This window comes from Palaemon carinicauda, chromosome 28 (assembly GCF_036898095.1).
Source record: "Palaemon carinicauda isolate YSFRI2023 chromosome 28, ASM3689809v2, whole genome shotgun sequence".
Taxonomy (NCBI): domain Eukaryota; kingdom Metazoa; phylum Arthropoda; class Malacostraca; order Decapoda; family Palaemonidae; genus Palaemon; species Palaemon carinicauda.
In genome coordinates, this window is record NC_090752.1 from 45,801,539 (window position 1) to 45,822,954 (window position 21,416).

General features: G+C 41.1%; 1 protein-coding gene across 4 annotated transcripts in view; it reads left to right on the forward strand.

Annotated features, from left to right (window-relative positions):
* Positions 1 to 21,416, forward strand: part of LOC137622013 (probable transcriptional regulatory protein Cthe_2075) — a 192,992-nt gene that overhangs the window by 150,182 nt on the left and 21,394 nt on the right. For all 4 annotated transcript variants that reach the window (XM_068352495.1, XM_068352496.1, XM_068352497.1 and 1 more), the window contains one exon: positions 7,922 to 8,034. In XM_068352495.1, coding sequence (XP_068208596.1) covers positions 7,922 to 8,034 — 113 coding nt within the window. The remainder of the gene's footprint in view (positions 1 to 7,921; positions 8,035 to 21,416) is intronic.

Here is a 21,416-nt window from a genome sequence, read left to right on the forward strand (position 1 = left end):
AGACGTTCAGCCATCTGTTTCTGATCTCTTCCATGCTTTGTGAGTTTTGTCTTTACAGTGATGAGTGCTAATTAAGCATGCATGAGAACTTACCTCGGCCTGGAAAGTCTCCCTTGTGGTACCTTTATGTGTCATGTGGAGGTTGTTCCATGTCGTGTGTATCCTGGGTGCACAACAAAGAGATGCGAAATTAATCCCACTTGTGATTTTTGCAGGTAGTGGGTACCTTCCCGATGAGAGAAGTATAGTTCCCCCTTTTCTGCTTCTTTCTCAAAGTGGAGCAAGAAGTGGAAACCTTTTTCTAGTCCTGAACTTCCATTTTCTGATCATTTGTTATCGGAGTGTCCAGAGACACTGGTAATAAAGGATAGCGACCATATGTTTCAAGATGAATTCTTAGATGTTTTATTTCCTATACTTCTCAATGAAGTGTAAAAAACTACTAATGATCATGACCCTTTGGAATCTGCATTTAACGTGGCAGAGAATAATGCATCAATACAGGTACCACTTATTTCACCATAGTTTGGGATTCCTAATAGATCTCCATCTCCCCTAATGAGTTGTTGAGCTTGGTTGCCCAACTTTTCTTTTCAGATTTATGTGATCAAGGAGACTTCTTCTCTATGGTCCAAGGAGTTTTTCCAGTTAAATCTTTACAAGTGTCTTCACAGCGTACACCAAAGCGTACTACGACGGTATGCTGTACACCCCCTTGTACACCTCCCAGGATTTTGGAGGAATCATATTATTAACCATCCAGACCACATAGTAAGTCAGGTCCTCCTGTTACCCCATAGGGCCCTACAATTAAGTTCTCCTCTCAAAGGGAAAGAGTTATCCATTATTCTCCAAGAAAATATTCTAAGAGAGGAGTCTTGTAGTGTTTTGCAGGTCCCCTTAGAAAACGTTTGGTTTTATGGAACAAAATGTATGATCCTACCAACCAAGCACTAGTAGTACTCTATCGCTGGATCCACAGTTCCACAAACAATCCCCAAATACGCTTTTCCATAAGGAAACTGAAGAAATTTCACCAGTGAAAACACAGGAATGGGCCACTCACCCCAGTGTTTGTTCACTACCTGAACATGTCACTATCTCTAAACGTCCTCCTATTGGTGCACCATCTGAATGCACCGCTACCAATTCACGTTCTACTGTTGCTGCCCTATCTGAGTAGGCCACCAATAATGCACATTCTTCAAAGTGAACACACTTCTGCCATTACAAGCATTCCTAAAACACATGCGATCATGCACCATAATAATAATTCCCCAGCTACTAGATCTTTGCCATCTTCAAGGAATGTAGACAATCGTTCCATGGTTATTCACAGATCAAAACCAGCAGATGTTAATGAATCCTCGGTTTTAGAGGCTAGACCGATGCATTAGAAAATGATTGCTGAACCTTATCCTCCTTTTCCTAGAGTTGCCCCTCTGACGTCTTATTGTGACCAACCAGCTCATGAGTCTTAGAGGCTGAGTTCACCCCCCCCCCACCCCAGAGACAAATAGAATCTGGTGGGATCGCGCAGAAGTCCTGATTATCACACGTATGAGAACAGACCACAGAATTAAACTTATTACTATGCCTAAGCTAGAAAGAAGGCAAAATCCTTGTTGCCAGTACCTTATTATTACCTAGTCTGGCCTGATCCTAGTACATCGAATTACATTCAATCGCCATCATTAGCTTCTACATACACATCAGACTAGATAAGAAAAAAAAAACATATTTCGGAAAGAGTAAAGAATTCCTGGATAATTTCCTAAAAAAGAACCAGCTCTGTCAGGATCCAGAACTAGGTCCAGATCTCCTGTTCCTGCTTCTTCTTTGATAATGATAGAGGACTCACTAGAACAGGTGTATGAAGCAGAATCCACAGAGGTGCTGAATGTTGCCTCTTTAGAAGTCTCAACCTCAGGCCCTGGAGTAGCCTCACATTTCTTGAAAATTATGAGCCTTATTAGGCGTATCGACGGTGTTAGAGAACCTCCTCGTGTGCAGATAACGAAGAGACGCTGCGTAATTAATAGTTTCTTTCTAGAACTCCAAAGCATACATCAAAAGTTTGACATACCCCCATCAAATCAAGCTAGAGATACCACGCAGTTACTTAAGAAAATTTCAGACAGAAAATTCACTATGAATGAGCAGGTTATCCAGATTACCTTCTCCAGCTGTATCTCGTTAGAGAAAGTTCATTGTGTATACAGGAGCACATTTTAGACCTTTGCATATCGATCAAGATGTAGCTAATCTTACACTGGACACTTCTAGTGACAGACTGAACCATTTGTCCACAATCACTTCTACCCAAGAGTTTCAGAATTTGGAAGTTGCATCCATATAGGTGTTTCAACCTTGCTCCTAGGTAGACCATTGGTCAGAATCAGTATCTTACCGTGCTGTCTTGGAAAACCTTTCAGATCCTGACACTCAGAAACAGTATGAGGAACTTGTATGTTCAGGAGCAAAAGCCTTGGAATTTTTCCTTCACCAGACAGATTTTATTTGGGGAAACTGTGTTTTTAAAAGAGAGATGATGTCATTTCAAAGTGTCGACACATGACACATAGAAATATGTTTGCTCTTAGGAACTCCAGTGTGATTGACCACCTGTCATTTCTCACCTGCAGAGGTAGCTTCCACAGTAGAAAAGTGTGAGGAGTCCAGCCAGTGGTTCTCTTTTCCAAAGAGCTGCTGCAACACAATTCTTACCTTACCCAGCTATGCCTCAACCATCACCACTCATACAGAACCAGACCACATTCACCATTACTAAGACAAGCAGAATCCTTGTCTTCGTTTTGATGGAGAGGTCATCCCTTAGTCTGTAAGAGCCTAGGACGTCTAGGTGCCCGTTAAAGGTGGAAGGTTCCCCAACTGACCACCTGTGGGGCAATGCCTGCAACGATCTGTCGTTCTCATCTGAAACAGATTCTGACAATCCCATCGCTATATTCAATGGTATCAGAGAAACACCTCTTAGAGAAGGAAGTGACCCAATTACTGGAGAAGAAGGCAATCAAAGAATTCCTAGACAGGTTCCCAGGTTTATTCAGCAACCTCTTCTTGGTGAAAAAATTGACAGAAGGTTGGAGATCTGTCATAGACCTGTCTGGCTTGACCCAGTTTGTTTTTCATACCTGGTTCAATATGGAAACTCCCAGCACAGTAATTCAGACCACCAGAAAGAATGATTCCCAGTACACCCAGGATCAAGGAAGTATCTTTGCTTCTTATTCTGTGGAAGGACTTGTCAGTTCAAGGTGCTGTGCTTCGGTCTGTCGATAGCCCCACAGGTCTTTGAATAAGGTGGCAGTTCTTTGGGGTAGATCCCTGGATGGTAGAAGTCCTTCTTTCAGAGTATTGCATCCCATTCACAATCTGTCGTCCTCATCTGAAACAGATTCCGACGATCCCATCGCTATGTTCAATGGTATCAGAGAAACACCTCTTAGAGAAGGAAGTGAGCCAATTGCTGGAGAAGAAGGCAATCAAAGAAGTCCTAGACAGGTTCCCAGGTTTATTCAGCAACCTCTTCTTGGTGGAAAAACTGACAGAAGGTTGGAGACCTGTCATAGACCTGTCCGGCTTGACCCAGTTTGTTTTTCATACCCGGTTCAATATGGAAACTCCCAGCACAGTAATTCAGGCCACCAGAAAGAATGATTCCCAGTCCACCCATGATCAAGGAAGTATCTTTGCCTCTTATTCTGTGGAAGGACTTGTCAGTTCAAGGTGCTGTGCTTCGGTCTGTCGATAGCCCCACAGGTCTTTACCCAACTGTTCACTCTGATTTTTTCATGGGCACATGCCATGAGAATCTGACTCCTTTGTTACCTGGACAACTGGCTGGTACTGGCAGAATCAAGGTCTTGGCTTATATGCCCAGAGAGCTCTTTCTCAAGTTTTGCTGTGATCTGGGAATACTATTAGATTTTGAGAAGTCAAGTCTCGTCCCACAGTGTCGTGTATGGTATTTGGGCATGGACGTAGATGTTGTCTGAGCCAGAGTATTTCCATCTACAGACAGAGCCCAGTGACTGAGACAGATTGCAGCTCCTTTCCTTGAGAAAGATTTCCTTTAGTCCCTTCTTTGGCTGAAACATCTCAAACACCTCACCTCTCTAGAAAAGTTGGTATCCTTCGGGAGAATGCATTTACGCTCAGTTCAGTGAGCTTTGAAAAGTCAGTGGTTCTAGGCATCAGACTCCCCATCGACACTTGAAAATCCCTTGAGATGTGTAAAGTTACTCCTCTCCTGGTGGATCAAGGTGATGAACCTGTTAGCTGGTACCACTCTACAGGTTCTCCCTCCAGACTTCCTACTGTTTTCAGATGCCTCTTGCCAAAGATGGGGATCCCATCTTCAGCAGGAGCCTGTTTCAGGAATGTGGTCACTGGAAGACAGGTCATTCCACATAAATGATCTAGAACTAAAAGCGGCATACTTAGTGTTACTCCACTTACTTGGTAGTGTTGAGGAGTAACAACCCAACCATAATCTAGGCTCTTCTGTTAATTGGCAGTAGATATGCAATACTGGGCTCAAGTGAATGCTGTCAAACTCCGCCCGTTTCATCCCAAGGAAGAGAAATGTAATAGCAGGCAATCTGAGCTACTAGGGACTATAGTTGACTCCGAATAGCCTTTGAATCCTCAAGTGGCAAGGGATCTGCTGACTTTATGGGTTCCCCAATAATAGACATGTATGCCACACACATGAACCACAAACTGTCAAGTGTATTGCTCTCCTGTCCCAGACCCAGGTGCAGTACTGGAAGACTAATTCCAACACCCTTGGGACAGAACGGATGTCTATGCTTTTCCTCTGTTCTGCCTGCTTCACCAGGTTTTGAATAAAATAAGAATGTTGCAAAACTTAAGAAAACGTTAGTTGCGACATAATGGCGTCAATTGGAGTGGTACCTGGACCTTTTAGATCATCTTGTAGAAGTCCCAAGAGAACTTCCATATCGACCAGATCTACAACAACCTCACATGAAAAAGTTTCACAAAGTAGCCCACTGCCTATCTCTTCATGGTTAGAAGTCATCCAGTGTCTCCTCTGAAAGAGAGGCCTTTAGAGACTGACTGCGAAGCAATTTTCAGGATATCTCCGCAAGTCCTCCGCAGTGGTCTACGAGGCAAAGTGGTCACTTTTCTATGATTGGTGTTGTGTAAGGAATATTTCTCTACTCAAGGCTACTATTCTTCTGATTGCAGACTTTTTAGTTTTCCTACAGCAGGAGAAACCTCTCTCGGCCACGGCAGTGAAAGGATTTCTCTGTCTTGAGCTGTGTCTTTTGACTGAAGGGAATCAACCTCTGCTCCTCATGGGAACTCATGATATTGATTAGAAGTTTTAAGCATTCTTGCCCACCTTGTGAAAATAAACCCCTGCCTTGGAGTGTGATAAAGGTTCTGAGGTCCCTAAAGATGGTACCCTGTGAAGCGACAGATAGAGACCTAATCTTAAAGATGGTTTTCCTCCTTGACCTAGCTTCCTTGAGATGGGTGAATGAGCTCCATGGCTTATCTTATTTTGTGTCACACTCGAGGAGGTGGAAAGAACTGCCATTCTTGTTTATACCTGAATTTATAACTAAAACCCCAAATTCATCGATTAATGACAACCAGTTCAACTCCTTTTCCATTTATCAATTAAGGAAGCAACTGATGTTCCTGATAGTTTGTTATTATGTCCTGTAAGGGACATAATAATAGGGATGTCCAGACATCCCTAACTTGTTTGTAAGGATAGGTTGAAACAAGAAAGGAATAACTAACAATACCATCTCACTCTCGCTATGAGAAACAATAATGAGAGCCTGTAAATCTTTGGGAGAAACATCTACTGGGACCCCTCAAAGTTCATGATATCTGTATTGTTGCTACAACCTTGGCCTTCTGCAAGAACCATTCAATAACACAGGAACTCAGCGCAGGTGTATAGAAAAGGCAGACCACCTTCACTGCACATTATTTAAAGGATTGCTCACACATGTCTTTGGACGCATTCTTCCTAGGTCCTGTGGTAGCTGCTTAACAGTAGTTGATATAAAGACCTATACCCCAACAGGACAGCTAGCATTTTGTCGTGTCATCAGTTTCTTATTTGTAATTATGGTAGAATGAATGGTTTCCTCGTTCTTCTCTTTGGAGCCTCCCTCTCTTTGGAGTATGGCCATAATTACTTCACTTTGGGCAGGTATATTGTCTTAACCAATACTTTTGAAAATGTTCTTATAAAAGTCCAAACTTGTCGGGTTGTTACTTTGTCACATACTTTTATTTTGTATGAGACTGTACGTCATCCTATTTGCCTCTCATAAGAGCCGAGCATTAACAAATACAGTATTTGGGCCAAGGGTCAGACAGACACCATAATTTTTGTAACAGAGGCCCTAATCCCTCCAAAGGAGGACTCCTTTATAAATGACGAGGGTTTGTATTCAGGTAGGATCAAATTAATAATTTTAAAAGTAATTTGTATTTTTCTTGAGCCATTGTCACGAATGAAGTGAGTGACCTTAATGTGAAATGCCAAAATTTTTGTGAATGAATCTCACCTAACCCATAGCTCAGTCAGCCCATAGCCCAGTCATTCCCTTTTATTATTATTGCCAGGATGGGCGGAGCAGCTGATATTTTTGGCAACTGAGTCAATAACGCTTATACCAATAAATATTCAAATGAAATTTTAAGGGATTATTTAGATATATATAAGCTTTGTTTCTGCCAATCTTCATGTTCATACCGGCTTTAGGCATGCCCTGGCTATCACTATTGTTCGTAAGTGATGATTTTTAGCTAAGAAATCAGTGAAGAGCAGCAACCAATTTTCATATTGATTTGCCATAGAAAAGTCACAGTAGCCATTTTTCGATATCCGCAGCAGACCGATTTTCGGCAGCGCCGTAAATTACTCGTAGAATACTTCACATATCTAAATGAAATTTTCAGGAATTTATGAGATAGATATTTACTTTGTTCATACCAATTTTCATTTTGATATCTGCCATAGAAAAGCCACAGCAAATGTTTATTTTGGTATGGGTTGAATGGTTATGTTTTGAGTTTAAGACTTGAAACTGCCTAAATTTTAACCGATAAAAATGGTAAGCAAGTTTCTGTTCTTGGAGGGAATTGAAACATTGCTGCATTCAACTCTGTCAGTGGAATCTTTGAATTTTTTACTTGAATTGAGTCTTATCACTAATATTTCATTTTTTCTCCATTTTAGTTTTAATGGGTCCTTATTTTGATTTCATTGTATTGCTAGGCTTATGTTTGCTAGCTTCTTTCAGCAAGGAATTGGTGTTTGGTTAGGTTTGTTTGTTTTTCTATTTAATGTTTCAATTAGGTTAGGAATTATGTAGATATTTAAATAAAGGAGTTCTTATTACTGACAATGAGCGTTGATGTGTTTCGAGAGGTACAAATTAGGGAGAAAGGACCTATTGTATGGTTGGTTATCCCCTCTAAGCAGTGAAGACATTTTCTTCCTGCTCTGTACTGTACCTTACATTTTTTATATGAACATCATAAATAATACTGTATACCAATACTGTATCATATTTTCATACTTCAAAACTCTTGATTACAGTATATGAGGTTAGGTTTCCCTAGCTTAACCTTCCCTTTGAATGTCCAAGGATTTTGAGTAAGGTTTTGTCTTGTTTTGATTTTTATTTGGGGTAAGGGTTATTTAGAGACTGCATTCAAATTCTACTCTAATATGAAGTACAGTACAGTACAGTATACCCTACTAGGGAAAATATGACTGGTTTTATTATTCTGATTTAAGGTCATTTTAATGATTGTCTGCTTAGATTTTTATAACTATTTAAGAAATATTTGTACATGCAGTATACTTATGTAACCTAATATTTTGATCATCTTTCAGAGGGAGGCAGTGCAGACCCAAGATTAAATTCAAAATTAGGAAAAATAGTTGATCAAGCTAAGGGTAATAATATGCCTATGGCCTCGATCGAAAATGTACTAAAATCAGCTCAGGTAAGTTTTGCAAAAATGCATTGTGGCAATTTGGCTGTAACATAGGATGTACTGTAGTTTGATAATACAGTCATACCCCACTCATTGTAATGGTTAGGTGACAGAGTCAGTCAGTAATTTACATATCCTTAGTGCCCTAGGGTGGGATAACTCCTAACCTAATCTAACTCCTCACTGCCCATTGCCTATGCTCAGATAATTAACCCACTAAGTACTGCCAGAATATAGTTATGTTATAACATGATATAAATAATTTCTTAAGCTTTACAATCAAGCACCACAGAGCTAAAGACTATATATAAATTATCGCTCATCAGCCATATGAATGAAACTCCAGTTAACTTCTACAGTATATGCGATTCAACCCAACAGTAAATGGAATATGAGAGAAGTATTTCAAATAAACTTATTGAAATTAGTAGGAAAATTGGAAAATGATAGATCAAATAATATTGGTTTCTTTTAGGAAATATTAAATATCCGTCGGTAAGATACCTTGATCAGCTGATTTGCGAAGCATAAAAGTAAACAATGGGAAAGATTATAATTCGCAATGTTTTTACTTACAAATACGATATTAAAATGTGAATATTACTGGCATTATTATTGGATACAGTTAAGTGAAACACAAGTTTAAACAAAATTCAGTTTATTTCAAATATAGTACTGTATAGCTGGAATTTTTTACTACAGTAAATGGATATACAGTGTACAGTGAGAACTGGGACGAGCTGGGTAGAGAGAAAGGAAAGCGGCGTAAAGCAAGCCCAGTGCTAAGGAGCGTGGGCTATTTGAAATTATCGCATCGCGATATTTTTTATCGCAAATATTTTATTTTTTATTCTATAGGTTTTGCCATTCTCTATGTCGCATATAGTGTAAGTGAAATCGCGAAGTATAAACTTGTGTACAACACGGGCTGACTGTACTGCACTTGAATTTTTATAGCATACATACATACATATACCAGGGCACTTCCCCCAATTTTGGGGGGTAGCCGACATCAACAAATGAAACAAAACAAAAAAGGGGGACCTCTACTCTCTACGTTCCTCCAGCCTAACAAGGGACTCAACCGAGTTCAGCTGGTACTGCTAGGGTGCCACAGCCCACCCTCTCACATTATCCACCACAGATGAAGCTTCATAATGCTGAATCCCCTACTGCTACTACCTCCGCGGTCATCTAAGGCATCGGAGGCAGCAGCAGGGCCTACCGGAACTGCGTCACAATCGCTCACCTTTCATTCCTATTTCTAGCACGCTCTCTTGCCTCTCTCACATCTATCCTCCTATCACCCAGAGCTTTCTTCACTCCATCCATCCACCCAAACCTTGGCCTTCCTCTTGTACTTCTCCCATCAACTCTTGCATTCATCACCTTCTTTAGCAGACAGCCATTTTCCATTCTCTCAACATGGCCAAACCACCTCAACACATTCATATCCACTCTAGCTGCTAACTCATTTCTTACACCCGTTCTCACTCTCACCACTTCGTTCCTAACCCTATTTACTCGAGATACACCAGCCATACTCCTTAAACACTTCATCTCAAACACATTCAATTTCTGTCTCTCCGTCACTTTCATTCCCCACGACTCCGATCCATACATCACAGTTGGCACAATCACTTTCTCATATAGAACTCTTTTTACATTCATGCCCAACCCTCTATTTTTTACTACTCCTTTAACTGCCCCCAACACTTTGCAACCTTCATTCACTCTCTGACGTACATCTGCTTCCACTCCACCATTTGCTGCAACAACAAACCCCAAGTACTTACACTGATCCACTTCCTCAAGTAACTCTCCATTCAACATGACATTCAACCTTGCACCACCTTCCCTTCTCGTACATCTCATAACCTTACTCTTACCCACATTAACTCTCAACTTCCTTCTCTCACATACTCTTCCAAATTCTGTCACTAATTGGCCAAGCTTCTCTTCTGTGTCTGCAACCAGTACAGTATCATCCGCAAACAACAACTGATATACCTCCCATTCATGGTCATTCTCGTCTACCAGTTTTAATCCTCGTCCAAGCACTCGAGCATTCACCTCTCTCACTACTCCATCAACAAACAAGTTAAACAACCACGGTGACATCACACATCCCTGTCTCAACCCCACTCTCACCGGAAACCAATCACTCACTTCATTTCCTATCCTAACACATGCTTTATTACCTTTTTAGAAACTTTTCACTGCTTGCAACAACTTTCCACCAACTCCATATACCCTCATCACATTCCACATTGCTTCCCTATCAACTCTCTCATACGCTTTCTCCAGATCCATAAACGCAACATACACCTCCTTACCTTTTGCTAAATATTTCTCGCATATCTGCCTTACTGTAAAAATCTGATTCATACAACTCCTACCTCTTCTAAAACCACCCTGTATTTCTAAGATTGCATTCTCTGTTTTATCCTTGATCCTGTTAATCATTACTCTACCATACACTTTTCCAACTACGCTTAACAAACTAATACCTCTTGAATTACAACACTCATGCACTTCTCCCTTACCCTTATATAGTGGTACAATACATGCACAAACCCAATCTACTGGTACCATTGACAACACAAAACACATACAGTATTAAACAATCTCACCAACCATTCAAGTACAGTCACACCCCCTTCCTTCAACATCTCAGCTCTCACACCATCCATACCAGACGCTTTTCCTACTTTCGTTTCATCTAGTGCTCTCCTCACTTCATCTATTGTAATCTCTCTCTCATTCTCATCTTCCATCACTGGCACCTCAACACCTGCAACAGCAATTATATCTGCCTCCCTATTATCCTCAACATTCAGTAAACTTTCAAAATATTCCGCCCATCTTTTCCTTGCCTCCTCTCCTTTTAACAACCTCCCATCTCCATCTTTCACTGATGGAAATGATATTGAGTTAATTATTTTTACCAACCTCCCCTGATGTTCATATTGTTCTGTTTCTCGAGCTGACTTTATATTGACGTTAGCCCTGAAACTTAAGAATTTATTTTTTCTTCTCTTGCCCACCAAGGCAACATTTGTTGGCATGTCGGTTCTGGGCTTCTTATCACTTACTGCTTGAATTTTCCATTCCTTTACTAATGGCATGTATTTATTGAAGGAAATGAAACACGAAAATTGAAAACTTTGAGAATTTTTAGAATTTTACGTATTTCAAGTAAACCCAGCTTCTAGAGAAGGAATATGAATGTCAGGGTAGGTTCATAGAAATAATAAGAGAAGGGCATTTCTGGTTACTCCCTTGGTCTGGAGAATGATTAGCCTTGTCACTATCCAGACACATCTTATCAGAATGGTTTTTACTGCTAAGATAAGTTGATATGGTGTTCATCGAAGGCCTTTATGAATAATTTTCCATACTGTAGTTGCTGACTTGAAGCACATAATTGTTTATTTGAAACAATATTTGACTCCTGTGTCTGAGTAAATCTTTGATATGCAACCTTTTATCCTGAATTACACAGATTTTGAAAGAATTCTCTACTTTTAGATGGCTAGTAAAATGAAAATGGAGTAATATGTCATATGCCATCCTGACAAAGATGTAAGGAGGACCCATTTTTTTCTAAAAATGAGGAAATCTTTTCTTCACTTTTTTTTCAAAAGGAAGCTCAGTGAGATCAAAGTGATGTTGGTGGGGTTTGGACCACTTAATTACAGTACATTATATGAATCGGAAGCTCTGGCTCTGGTACTAGACATGAGCAACTTCAGAAGAAATTAGAATTTTTAAATAAGAGGTCTACTTGATGGCAGAACCCCCCCCCCCCCAAATATCCACATGCATATAGCTGCCTAAAAATGAAAAAATAAATAGGTTTTGTATAAAATATTTCGCATGCAAATAGCTCCTTTGTATTGTGAATATTAACGTTACTTTTTCACATACTGTTTAGTCAGTTTTACTCCTGTATTGTGCAATAATGTAGCAACATTCAGCTGCATAGGTAGCATGCATATCATTTTGTTGTGGTTCCTCGAAAAGTATGGAAGTGTATAGTATATGAGATGAGAACCAGGAGTGCATTGAGATTGATGAACTGTCAGTGAGAAAGAAGACCACTATATGAAAGAGAATAAAGAGAAAGATTAATCATAAGAATTCGTTGTAAAGAGGAGTATGGAAGGTTTTGAAGGTAAGCATAAGTCTAGTTATGATCTGGCTGAAGACCAAAATGTAGAAAGATATAGTAAAAAAGCAAATTAACTGGAGTTCTACAAATATAGACCATGATAAAGAGGAAGCAAATTATGCAACCAAACTTGAATGTTTCCTACAAATGTACAACTTCCATGAGAAGCCCATAATTTTTTTCTTTGATTATGTTTTCATTTAATCTATTTTCCTTTAAGTGTAAGGTGTACCTTAACTTTTTTAATGTATGTTGATATTTTTTATGGATGTAATTACATTATTTAGCCTCCTAGCTAGTACAGTGGTAATGTGGTTCACCTTGCATTCACATGGCAGCAGAGCGAAACCTGTCTTGTGCTGTGAATTTAAACTACTTACTGGAGAAGTTACTGCTATGATTGGAGGCCTCAGTAGGGATTGGACTTGTCCAACTCACTTTTTGGTGAGCATCTATTTATATGATACTGGAACTGATACCAGACATCTTTCTTTTATTTTATGTCTTTAACTCCTCATTTCTTGATTACACTGTAATATGTTCATCATCATCTCCTATGCCTATTGACACAAATGGCCTTTGTTAGATTTCACCTATTGCCTCAATGTTGAGCTTTAAAATCAATACTTCTCCATTCATCATCTCCTCCTCCATACTTTATAGTCCTCAGCCATGTTAGGGCTGGGTCTTCCAACTCTTCTAATGCCTAGTTGAGTCTTTTTAAAAGTTTGGTGAACTAATCTCTCTTGAGGAGTGCAAAGAGCATGCCCAAACCATCTCCATCTACCCTTCACCACGATCTCATCCACATATGGCACTCAAGTAATCTCTCTTATAGTTTCCATTTTAATCCTGTCCTGTCATTTAACTGCCAATATTTTTCTGAGGGCTTTGTTCTAAAATTTAGAAAATCTGTTGGATATTGCTTCATTGCCATACCATGACTCTGTAACACAGATCTCACTAAACTGATATATACCATGATTTTTATATGTAATTTCAGGCAATTTGCTTTCCAAATTTTACTTTACTTAACCAAGACATTGTCTGATTTGCTTTTTTTCCATTTTTCATTAAACTCCGGTTCTAAAGACCCTGTATTAGAGGTCATATTTCAAAAGAATATAAATGTTAGAAAATGTATTTTTCAATATCAAACTTACCCGATGATCATATAGCTGCATCCCTGCTGCCCGACAGAAAAAGTCTTCGGGAGGAATACGCCAGCGATCGCTATACAGGTGGGGGTGTATATCAACAGCGCCATCTGTCAAGTAGGTACTCAAGTACTCGATGTCAACAACGAACCAATTTTCCCTCTGTCGTGCCACAGGCAAGACCTACTGAATACGCCGTCCCTAACTGGTTTTGTTTTCACAACGTTTTGGTGAAGTACACTATTCCAGTTTTGAGCTTTCGCTATGCAGGGGTTTTATCTTCATTTCAAAACTTGAACTCGTTTTGGATAGATTTAATTTTGGTGACGAAGAGAGTATGGACTCGAAGAGAGTATGGACTCTCTTTCACTTTTAAATGGCCGACCCTTCCCTTAGACGGAAGTGTGTTTAGGTTTTTGGTAATTTTGCTTAACAAGTTATAGATCTTTTTATTTTTATCTCTCCGCCTTTAAGGCCTCTTCGATTAACTTTCCATTTATTATAAACTTATAAAAATTAATTTTTATGTTTGTTTATATGCGACCTTTCCTAATAGTAGGCGGTCCTTACTTGGAACCGAAGTTAATTAACTTTGAGCCCGTCATATCGTATTTACCTTTTAAGAATTTATCCCCCTTTTTAATTTTATGTTGTTGAAAGAATTTCTTTGATAGTCTCGTACTGTTTTCAAAGATGAACTAACGTTTAGTTTTGTCTCCGCAGTTGTTGACGTTCAGAACGTTCAACATGCGCTCTATCGTTACGATAGAGAGAGAGTATTTCACGGTTTCACGTTGCAGTAAGAGTAAACCGATTCTAGCGTTTCGTTCATTCTTTCTTAGCCTAAATGGTTTAAATTCTAAATAAAGGAACTTTTTATTTGGGAAACCTTTCAGTTTTTTCCTTTAGCAAATAATATGTTTTAACGATATATAATTGGGCTCTTCTCTTTGGTTCTAAGTCAAGAGAGAAGAGAGAGAAGGATAGAGACGGAGGGAGAGAGAGGAGAATAAACGTTTCGTTCAAGCGGGTAACGTTGTTCTCGTTTTTTACTCTTCTCCCTTGTTGCTGTAGGGGAAGAAGGTAAAACGTTTCTAGAGTTTTATTCTTGTTCCCAGGCTTTATGCGGTGAGAGATTTTAAACGTAGTTTATTTGATCTAGTGTTTAGTCTCTTTTCCAGCCACTGAATTCTTTATCTTTAATTATGTTTTTCTGTTGCATTGTATACTGTTTTCGCAATTACTACCTTTTAATGAAGGATAGGATTGCGTGTTTCAGGTGGAAATCAGTTAAAGTTTCGATTTCAGTGAAATAAGTGCAAACAGAAAATCAAAAGTGATAAAGTGATATGCGCAAAGTGTTACAGTGTTGCGTTCGAGGGTTCGTCTGTTCGTGCCAGTTGTTCACCTAGTCCGATACCTCTTACAAGCTCCCAAGCCTCAGGGGAGAAGTAATGTCGAAGGACTTATGGGTTCCACAGGCCTTGATCGACGAACAGACGTTTCCCTCCGTGGTTTCGGGTGTATCTACACACGTTGCCGACGTGATCACCCCACCCACACAAAGACGAGAGAGCCCATTTATTCCTCGTCTGCGGAAGAGGTTTCTCGCAGAAACCATGGACCAATCTTGCTGCTTTTTAAATGCAAGTCGGTCCCTTCCGCGCAAGTCCAACGGCCTAGGTGTAGCCACTGGGTCAGTTCGGACTCGCTGCAGTCATCCGACGACTGCACACCTTCCGAGAGAGGCAAGGTGGTTCCGCAACAGGCATTAACTCCGTCTGTTGCCGCACCAGCTGTTTTAGACCCTCAGTCACAACGGACAGTAGCTCCGTTTGTTGCCGTCTTTTATAGACCCTAGTGGTCTATGCTGCAGATATGCAGTCTCAGCTTGCTTCCTTCATGCAGGAGTATCGTGCTGAGAAGGTTGACACTGCACCTGTTAACCTACAACCTGCCACGGTTGTGCACTCAGCAGATACTGCGGCTGCCTGCTCCCACACTCCACCTGTGAGAGCTCCACCACCGATGCGCAGTCGACCCTGCCAGACGCATGTTCATGCTGCTCCCTCCGTTGACATGCGTGAGCTACCGCATCAGCAGTGGGAAGGTGCTGTCAAGCTGCCGTGTTTTGCCGCGATGCGGCATGATCCGCAACCCACGGCAGTCCCTCCCACGCACCAGCACTCCGCTTTTGTTGTTGCCAGCTCCCACACTCCGACTGCGGAGCAGGGTTGCCAACTCAAATTTTCAAATGTCGCTAGATAGGCTTGCAAAGTAGCTAGAAAGTAGCTAAAGTCATATGGAATTTCTCTAAAGAAAGTAGCTAAAATAGAATACTGTAAAAAAGGCAATGAATTAGCACAAAATCGCTAATTTGGCAACTCTGCTGCGGAGAAGGTTGACGATGCACCCGTGGGCCTACAGCCTACCACGGTTGTGCGCCCGGCATGGCTGCCTGCTCCCACACTCTTGTTGTGAGAGCTCCTCCACCCATGCACAGTCAACCCTGCCAGACGTATGATGACTCCCACAGACACACGGAGCACTCCGTTGCCGTGCGTGAGCTACCACAAGCTGCCGTGTTTTGACACGGTGTGTCAGCCTCCGCAACACACTGTGGTTACCACCACTCGCCCGCAGCAAACTAGTCAGTCAGGAGTTGAGGCTTCCCCACACAACTTTGGTTGTTGCCAACTCACAGACTGTCAAACAGTTACATGACGTTGCCTTCTGGTCTGCTACTAATACACCAGTGCTGTATGTCCTCACGCTCCTGTTGTGGTTGACAGTTCAGTTTTTGACAGTTCACAGACTGTCAAGCAGTTTCATAACGTTGCCTTCTGGTCTGCTGCTTATGCACCAGTGAAACCCTCACTGAGATAACCTAGCTTTTCTCGGACATGGTTCCTGTAGATGAGAAAGTGCTGTTCTCCCTCCTTCTGATATTCCCTTGAGGACTCTGTCATTTGGAGAGGAGCCTTAAGCTGCTTAGCCTCCTATGGACTTTAGTTAAAGCATAACATGCTTCCAGGGAGGGTAAATGGTTCCGCTTCAGTCGCTACCCCGTCTGTTGCCACACCTGCTCCCTTAGACCTTGGGCTTTGTTGCAAGACATGCAGTCCAAGCTTAGTCCTTGATAGAGGATTTTTTACGGAGAAGAACCTTCTTGCCAACAACCTTCCTACCGGTTGGTTGTACGCCCTGTTGACGCTGAGATTTCCTACTCACGTCCGCCAGTTGAGATGATTCCTCCTCCGGTGCGACCCAGTGTGGGTTGCCAGTCGCACGTTAACGTTAAGCGACTCTCGGAGGTGGTTGTGGACGTTCAGTGTGTCACTAGGAAGACGTTCAACAACCAGCAGAGGTGACTTGTTGTGACGCAGTGCGGCAACCTCAGCAACCCGATAGGGGTTGTCTGCACAACCCAGACAGTCTAGACAGTTTCGGGTTGTCGCTGTACTTCCTCGCTTCCCCATGGTTGACAGTTCACAGACTGTGCAGCAGTACCATGATCTTGTGTCCGGCTCCGTCACGCATCCGCCAGTGCGACCGGATTCAGCGAGTCAGACGTTGCCCACTCCGTTGCCGTTTCCTCATCAGTTTCGGATGAGGAACCCTCTGATGAGGACATGGCTGAACAAGACGATCAACCCCCAGCCCTGCTATCCATCCAGAAGATGCTGAAGAAGGAACGCGGCCCTGTCAGGCTGTGGATGAGTCTGGTTAAGACACTGTCATCCGTGGTTCAATTGGTGTCACTTGGAAGACTACACCTCCGTCCTCTTCGGTTTCATCTAGCTCTTCACTGGAAAAGGACAAGACGCTAGAAGCGGTCTAGATCCCGGTTTCCGGAAGATAAGTCTGGTCTGACTGGATGAAAGGACTTTATCAACCTTTGATAGGGTTTTCCCCTGACTGTTCAGACTCCCAACCACGTTCTCTTCTCAGACGCATCGGACGTAGGCTGGGGTGCGACCTTAGGCGGTAGGGAATGCTCGGGATTATGGAACTCGAGTCAAAGGACAATGCATTTCAACTGCAAGAAGCTTCTGGCAGTACGTCTGACCTGGAAAAGCTTCAGGTCTCTCCTTCAAGGCAAAGTAGTGGAGGTGAACACGGTCAACTCCCTGCTTTGATGTACATCTCCTAGCAAGGAGGGACCTACTCTCTGACATGGTACGAGTTCGCAAGTGACCTCCTCTCCTGTTCAACAGGTCTAGACTTTTCACTAGTAACAAGTTTCTTCCAAGGCAACTTGAATGTCTTAGCAGATGGTCTCAGTAGGAAGGGACAATAACTCCAACATATTGGACCCTCCACTAGGATGTATGCAAGAGACTTTGGGTCTCCTGGGGCCAGCCAACCATAGATCTCTTCGCAACCTCGATGTCCAAGAGGCTCTCAATACTTTGCTCACCTCTCCCGGACCCAGCAGTACAGTGAACCCTCGTTTATCGCGGTAGATAGGTTCCAGTCGCGGCCGCGATAGGTGAAAATCCGCGAAGTAGTGACACCATATTTACCTATTTATTCAACATGTATATTCAGACTTTTAAAACCTTCCCTTGTACGTAGTACTGTTAACAAACTACCCTTTAATGTACAGAACACTTAATGCATGTACTACAGTACCCTAAACTAAAACAGGCACAAATATTAAAGGTGATTTTATATCATGCATTTCCTAAACATGCTAAAAAGCACGATAAAAAATGGCAACCAATGTTTTGTTTACATTTATCTCTGATCATAATGTAGAAACAAACTGGAGGTAGAGCTTTGCTTATTACCCAGACATATTTCCCATACTTTTCCCTTAGAACTACATCACATCTTCCTACTTTAGATATATAGATATATATATGTATATATATATATATATATATATATATATATATATATATATATATATATGTATATATATATATATATATATATATATATGTGTGTGTGTATATATATATATATATATATATATTTATATGTATACACATATACATACCTACATATATACATAAATACATGCATACATATATATATATATATATTACTGTATATATATGGGTTATGGAAAAAATCCGCGAAGTGGTGAATCCGCGATGGTCGAACCGCGAAGTAGCGAGGGTTCACTGTAGTTCTTTTAGATGCCTTTCTACTTGATTGGTCTCATCTAGATCTATATGCATTCCCTCCGTTCTAGATTGTCAACAAGGTACTGCAGAAGTTCGCCTCTCACGAAGGGACAAGTGGACGCTAATTACTCCCCTCTGGCCCGCGAGAGAATAACTTACCGAGGTACTTCGATGGCTAGTAGACGTTCCCAGAACTCTTCCCCTAAGGGTGGACCTGCTACGTCTGCCACGCGTAAAGAAGGTACTCCAAGGCCTCCACGCTCTTCGTCTCACTGCCTTCAGAGTATCGAAAGACTCTCGAGAACTAGAGGTTTTTCGAAGGAGGCAACCAGAGCGATTGCTAGAGCAAGGAGAACATCCACCCTTAGAGTCTACCAATCGAAGTGGGAAATCTTTCGAAACTGGTGCAAGTCAGTATCCGTATCCTCGACCAGTACCTCTGTAACTCAAATAGCTGACTTCCTCTTATATCTGAGGAAAGAGCGATCTCTTTCAGCTCCCACTCAAGGGTTACAGAAGCATGTTGGCATCAGTCTTCCGTCACAGAGGCTTAGATCTTTCCAACAATAAAGATCTACAGGACCTCCTTAAGTCTTTTGAGACCACGAAGGAGCGTCGTTTGGTTACACCTGGTTGGAATTTAGACGTGGTTCTAAGATTCCTTATGTTAGACAGGTTCGAACCACTTCAATCAGCCTCCCTGAAAGATCTCACCTTTAAGACACTTTTCCTGATATGCTTAACCACAGCTAAAAGAGTCAGTGAGATTCATGCCTTCAGCAAGAACATCGGATTCTCATCCGAAACGGCTACATGTTCTTCATCTTGGTTTTCTAGCCAAACACGAGCTGCCTTCTCGGCCTTGACCAATATCGTTCGATATTCCAAACTTATCGTATGGTTGGAAATGAACTAAAAAGAGTATTATGTCCTGTAAGAGCTCTTAAGTTCTATTTTAAAACCTTTACGAGGCCCGTCTGAAGCTTTATGGTGTTCAGTTAAGAATTCATCTTTGCCTATGTCAAAGAATTCTTTATCCTATTTTTATCAGACTGTTAATACGAGAAGCTCATTCCCTTCTGAATGAGGAAGACCAAGCTTGGCTGAAGGTAAGGACACACGAAGTTAGAGCTGTCACAACTTCCGTGGCCTTTAAACAAAATAGATCTCTGCAAAATATATTCAACGCAACCTATTGGAAAAGCAAATCAGTGTTCGCGTCTTTTATCTTAAGAATGTCCAGTCTCTTTACGAGAACTGCTACACTCTGGGACCATTCGTAGCAACGAGTGCAGTAGTGGTGGGGGCTCCACCACTACAATTCCCTAATTCCAGAACCTTTTTAATCTTTCTCTTGAAATATTTTTTGGGTTGTCCGGAAGGCTAAGAAGCCTTTCGAATCCTACTTGATTTGGCGGGTGGTCAAAATCATTTCTTGAGAAGCGCCTAGATTAAAGGTTTTGATGAGGACCTTTAGTATGGGTTGCAACCCTTCATACTTCAGCTCCTAGGAGTCGCTCAGCATCCTATGAGGATTGCGAGGCTCAGTAAGGAAGACGTACTTAAAAAGGCAGAGTAATTGTTCAAGTCGTCTTTCTTACCAGGTACTTATTTATTTTATGCTTGTTATTTTGAATAACTGCTAAAATAAAATACGGAATACTTAGCTCATAATGTCAACTTGTTATGCTGGTCTCTACCCACCCCCCTGGGTGTGAATCAGCTATATGATCATTGGGTAAGTTTGATATTGAAAAATTTTATTTTCCTTAGTAAAATAAATTTTTGAATATACTTACCCGATGATCATAAATTAAAGGACCCACCCTTCCTCCCCAATAGAGAACCAGTGGGACAGAGGAGAAAATTGGTTCGTTGTTGACATCGAGTACTTGAGTACCTACTTGACAGATGGCGCTGTTGATATACACCCCCACCTGTATAGCGATCGCTGGCGTATTCCTCCCGAAGACTTTTTCTGTCGGGCAGCAGGGATGCAGCTATATGATCATCGGGTAAGTATATTCAAAAATTTATTTTACTAAGGAAAATAACATTTTTAGATAGTGAATATACCTGCTTTTAATTACAGCTAACAAAGCCCATAAAACAAAAATAAGATGAATGTTAAAGAATGTTAAATAAAAAATATCTGACTTATGAACATTGTTTGGATAACTATTGTGAAAGAGGTTAAAATACTAGATTTACATATGATCTAAAACAAGAAATGCATTATATGCTGATTATAGTACAGTACCATAAAAATGTAAGAATACGGACATTTTACTGAATAACATACTCTATTTTTACTTAAAAAAATATAATAGTATTAAGGACTACGCTAATGATTACTGCTCAGACGATGGGGTGATGATCGATGAAATACTGTAAGACTTTATTTCATTCTTAAGTAAAGATAATAGGTACTTTATATAAGGCCATTCTCAGCCTTTGTATAACTAATACCTTGGAGGGCTCAATTGGTGGTGCCTAAGCTTTTTACTAGAGAAACATTGGATCTGGATGTGAAAACGGATTTTGAGCGAAGCGAAAAATCTATTTTTGGGTGAGATAGCCATGGCGTCCTGATGGAAGGTTCCTGTTTGGTAGCTTCCTTGGGTATAAGACTACTAAGATATTCCCAGAGAATTTAACCACAGGTTATCACAGAATTCTAACTTCTGGAGCGAGTATCTCAAAGGTTTCCCTTTAAGACATCGTAATACAACAGGGGACACGCATGTCTGGTCGTGCCACATAGCTATCTCCACCCCGAACAGGGTTAACGCTTCGGTGTGTAAGGGCTGAGAATAGCTGGGAGCCGTTCCACAGCTAATCTCACTCGTGGCTACTACTGATACTCGAGACGTAAACAAACGGACGCCATTGCTCTAATGACGTCACGAGCGTCTTTATCCTGGC